The sequence below is a fragment of the Pteropus alecto genome, unplaced genomic scaffold (assembly GCF_000325575.1).
Source record: "Pteropus alecto unplaced genomic scaffold, ASM32557v1 scaffold413, whole genome shotgun sequence".
Taxonomy (NCBI): Eukaryota; Metazoa; Chordata; class Mammalia; order Chiroptera; family Pteropodidae; genus Pteropus; species Pteropus alecto.
The window spans coordinates 1,201,060-1,206,123 of NW_006434120.1; the positions used below are offsets into that span (position 1 = coordinate 1,201,060).

Here is a 5,064-nt window from a genome sequence, read left to right on the forward strand (position 1 = left end):
GGAAAGTTTCCACACAACTTACAATGTGTGCAGTAAAGAAAAAAATATTGCTAGAATATGATAGAAAGATTTTTAAAAGTTCGGAGTTGAAATTCCTTGAGGGAAAGAAAAGGAAACATATTACTTTCCACCTCTGTGTTCCAGCCCTTGGCTTTGAGGTCAAAGAGCACCAAGGCCCCCAAGCTCAAGGCTCTCCCGGCCCCTCCACCCACACACACTCCCAGGGAACCCCTGAGCTATCTTTCCAAATCTGTAATCATATCTCCGGGCATGTCTCTACAGCTCTTTATTTCGTTTCAAAATCCACAGTATCTTTTAAACAAAATGATGTAATTGCATTCTTTAAATGCCAGCCATGAAATCATTACTTTAAAAAAACAGCTAGTCAGATAATATATATGTTGGTCAAATAAAACTTTCTCTTTTTTAAGGTGCTGTATTTGGTCTTTTGCAGACACATTTACGACTACTTCTAAAGAAAAGCTGCTAAGAGGAGCCTCCCACGGCATTCCACAGTTTGACATTTTGTTCCAATGCCATCAGGTTCTTAAACTACGCTGTACCTGACTCGCTTCATGAAAAACCCCCCAAATGGGCACATTAGGCACAGAAAAAAATTTCACTTATTTAAAATTCAGTGAATTTTAGTAGCATCAAAATAATGACCTAACCTGTCTGAACATGCAACTTCTTTTTCTTCAACCATGAACCGAATTCCTTTCTTTAACAAACGGTTAGATTTGAGGATCTAGTTAAAATCCACCATGTTTTCAAGTTAAACCCTGATGGTTGTATTCAACTATAGCATGATTTTAAATTGACAGTGGCATTCATTTTTCTGTATTTTCCTATATTTATCCTAAATAAACTTCCTGGACCATAATATTTAGGGAGAAATTTATGGTTTTATATTATACTCTGAAGTTCCAGTAAATTCTGTTTATCAGGGTTTACTCTTAGCTCAATGTCATACAACTGCCAGATGATGCAAATATATGAATAAAAAGTATTTCAAATACAAAACCCTTAGCTCTGTGTCATAAATAAATTTGGGTAAAAACGCAAGCCTTCCACTGAGTCGTCTCGGCAAAGATGGCCCATCTTCTCTGCAAGAAGCAACCTAGGAATCAAGGGGAGAAAACCACAATCATCTGTCCATTCAGAAGAAACACAACCACAGTAGCAACCAGGAGCCAGGACCTTACTTACCTTTCTTTAGCCAGAAGGACAGACATTCCTACAAGCTTGGCAAACTCTTCGGATGTAAGGGATCCCTTTTCTGAAACCTAACAAAAACACACAGCAGCAAAAATGTCATAATTTATACCTCCTAGGTACTAAGCTAGAGAGAGAGTCTACCAGTATACTCAAGAAATAACTTACTTAATTTTCTGCTAAAATCCAAAGAATATTCACTACAGAGCTAAATCTTCTTCACTAATGTTTAATACTACAAAAGCTGAAGGGCCCAGACCAAATAGAGGCTAAAATATCATGAAACTCTCTATAATGTAACAACGGCTTTGTATTAAAGCCTTAAAAAAAAAACACTTCAATATTCTTAAAAGGTACAAATAACAAATTCTAATCGAGTGTGTATATATACATATATATACACATACGTGTATATGTGTGTATGTATGACATACACTTACATATATATTTAGGTTTAGTTTAAAATATATGGCTGAAATATCTATTTTCCTGGGTTTTTCATCTACTTTAAAACAAAAAGTATAAATGTGAGTTATTTAAATTATACAGGCTCACGATAGAGGCTATGAAGGCAGTAATATTTCAAGTATCCTAATGTGTAATAGCAGTTTGGCCACAAAATCGGTCTAAACTACAGTGCTTTTCATATATTTTGAAGCAATAATTTCATAAAACAACTTGTGATGGTTTGTAATGCTGCTTATGTAGGTGTTCCTGAAAGGGAAAGTTCCATCATGGGTAATATTTGATTAACAAAAGTAAAATTCTGTTCTCAAGACGGCACTTCAGACAAAAGAGAGCACCTCACTAATTCTAATTCTCCTTTCATCTAAGATTTTTGAATGTTAGTAAGTTTTTAAATTTTTCAAAGTATAATTTTGATGAATATTTATTCATTGTAATGATAACCACTTTTAACTGGGTCTGCAAACATCACTTTTAGTAAAGTTAAATTCAAAAGGAAATCCTGTTTCCCAAGTTGCCAGGCACTCGGGTCCTCATACGAGCCCTAATGACTGAAGGAAACTGGTTCACATACTGTCTCCAAGGCTGAGGCCACCATTTCCTCTTCCTTGTGGGACTGAAGCTCAATTACCATGACGCCACTGTCAAAAACTCGTAGCCTAAAAACCACAGACAGGAGAACAAAGCCATGAATATCTAGGATCTTCAACCACTAAGAAGGCACAAATATTTTTCACTTTCTTTCATGCCCAGGTATGAGGGTAATATATACACAAAACAACATTTAAAACTTAACGACCACAAGCAATTATAGTTTTTAATAAAATCATAAACTATAATCCACATGCTGAATAAAATTCATCTGGCTAATTTTTTTTTAGCCTGAGGATAAGGAAAACAGAATTCACAGCTGAACATTTGTACTTCTAAGTCCCCAGAGATGATCACAAAATGTCTAAGGGAAGAGGGGCTAGTTACCCTGACCTCATAGGAGAAGCCCACATTCTTATCTCACCACTGCAAATCGCAAATCGACAAGAGTCAGACTACTAGGCCCCTTAGGTCACCCACAGCATGGAAGCCAGGATGACAGAGGTGCTTGAGGTGTTTAGTGATTCTGTTCACATGTAATATAATTTCAAGAGAGGCAAAATGTTGGCTCGCCACACAGGATGGTGGACCAGGCAGGGCTTTCCTGCCTACTCTGTGCAGAACAGTAGCTATAGTTGGCAAACTTCTTGCAGAGGTTCGTTTACCTGAGAGGTAATTTCAGAGCTTCCAGCATCTTACATGCATTCACTAAATCTTCCGGTGAAAGCAACTAATGGGGAAAAAAATCCAGTTTACACTGCAAATTAATAGAATGATGCTATATAATTATAATGATCACTAAAACAGAAGAGGAAATTTAAAAATTATAATTTCTCATGGATATTAGGTAGTTTAATCACTATAAGGCAAAATGATTAAGAAAGAAGCGAAGACCTATTCATTAAATATTAAAGCAATGCTGGCCAATAAAAACAGAATGTAAATCATATATCTAATTTAAAATTTTCTAGCAGACATATTTTAAAAAAATTAAAAGAAAGTTAAATTAATTTTAATACACATATACTTCATAGATCAAAAAATTCAACATATAATTGATAAAAAATTAATGAGAAATTTAACATTTCCTCATTCTGCACTAAGTCTTCTAAATCTGGTGTGTAATTTACACTTCCAACAGATTATCAATTTGGATTAACTACAGTCCAAGCTCACAACTATCACATGTAGCCAGCTACTGGCTACTCTTCCAGACCATGCAGCCTTAAAGCATCAGCCCAGTGTGGTGGTAATAGGTATAGGTTTGAGTCACGCAGAATGGCTATGGAGCCAGCCCAGCCTCAGGCCATATCCCTGTCAAACCACTTTCTCTAGGTGTACCCTACGTCGAATTATTTAATCTAAGCCTTAGTTTCTACATCCCCAAATTAGTCCCAGATGGAGATCGTAAAAGTAGCTGCCTCACTAGTTACTGGGGAAGATAAATAAGGTAACACGTGCAGAAACCTGGTACATAGTAAGTACTCACTGGCAGTTATGATGACTATTCGAATAAAAACACACAGCACAGACTTAAGTCATGGGATTGGGGTGAGCACTGGAAAGACATGTGTGACTCATCTGCATGGAGATAATCAGTGACACCACAGAACTGTGTTTGCCTGACAAAGAGTGCACTGACAGAACCTTGGAGGCCAAGGATGTCTGGGTGTTAAGGGGCAATGAGAGTTGAAGAATAGCCACTGCTGATTCACAGCCAAAGGAGCAGGGCAGCTTGCCCTCTGTATTATCTACAGGCACTCTGTTCCCAACCCAGCTAAGTCGAAACGATGATCACAGGGAAAGGACATCAGGTACCTTATTAATCACAATACAAACACAGACTATTGGAGCTGAAAGGGATCAGTCCAAATCCTTATTTTAAAGGTGGAAAATTGAATCTGAGAGGTTAAGTAAACTAATCAAGGTCACTTGGCAAAACCAGGAACAGAATCTACCTCTTAGATTTTAGAGTATTCTTTTCATTGTCCAACAAACTTCTCAAAATAGTTTAGATATAATACAACCCTTCCTCAAATTGTATTCTCTGTGGGAGAATTTATATTATATTAAGAAAGTCTATATTTAGTTTGAAAAAGAGTATCTAAATATTCTATGCTTACTTCCATTCCTCGGGCTCGGTTTACTAAACAGTACACTTCTGTGAGTGACATTATTCCCCCTCGTTCCTGTTAAAATATGAAAATTTTAAGAAGTATTATGTTACAATTAGCACCAGGTAGCATTTCTTAGAAATCATAATCAGAATGAAATCAGAAGTTATAAAATTTCTTAGGAAGCTTTTAAAAACACTATTTACACACAGAACTTACTCAGATACCACACAGCATTTCAAATTCAATATTTGGAGTTTAATATCATTATTACTCTTTTAACAATACTTAAATGAAAAGAGGGCCCTTTACCATGTTTCGAAAGTATATTTAAATGTTTTAAGTCATTCCAGCTAATAAAGATGAAATTATAGTATTAAATAAGAATATCACCACTTTGCAACCCCTGATGAATTAATAATCTAGATAACAACTATCAATGGCTGCTAACATCACAAAGAAAAGACAATCAGACATTACGTACTTCCTTATGAAAATGCACAATACCTCTATATAAAACATTCTTGTCAGGAAAAAAAAAAAAACTTCTAGATATAACTACTCGTTTACAGGGACTACACAGGATAGGGAAGCATGTTAATATATAAGTTAACTTCCAGACTCTGAGGCACTCTATCAGAAAACCTACTAGCTCCTTCAATAATAAATTGTGTGTGTG

The 5,064-nt window shown here is 35.9% G+C and overlaps 1 protein-coding gene across 1 annotated transcript in view; it reads right to left on the reverse strand.

Moving 5' to 3' along the window:
• Positions 1–271: 271 nt before the first annotated feature.
• The window catches only part of VPS36 (vacuolar protein sorting 36 homolog), a 26,313-nt gene continuing 21,520 nt past the window's right edge, over positions 272–5,064 (reverse strand). The window contains exons 10-14 of the mRNA XM_006909000.3: positions 4,395–4,460; positions 2,937–3,001; positions 2,255–2,339; positions 1,210–1,286; positions 272–1,120 (exon numbers count right to left, since the gene is read on the reverse strand). Coding sequence (XP_006909062.2) covers positions 1,027–1,120; positions 1,210–1,286; positions 2,255–2,339; positions 2,937–3,001; positions 4,395–4,460 — 387 coding nt within the window. The 3' untranslated portion in view covers positions 272–1,026. The remainder of the gene's footprint in view (positions 1,121–1,209; positions 1,287–2,254; positions 2,340–2,936; positions 3,002–4,394; positions 4,461–5,064) is intronic.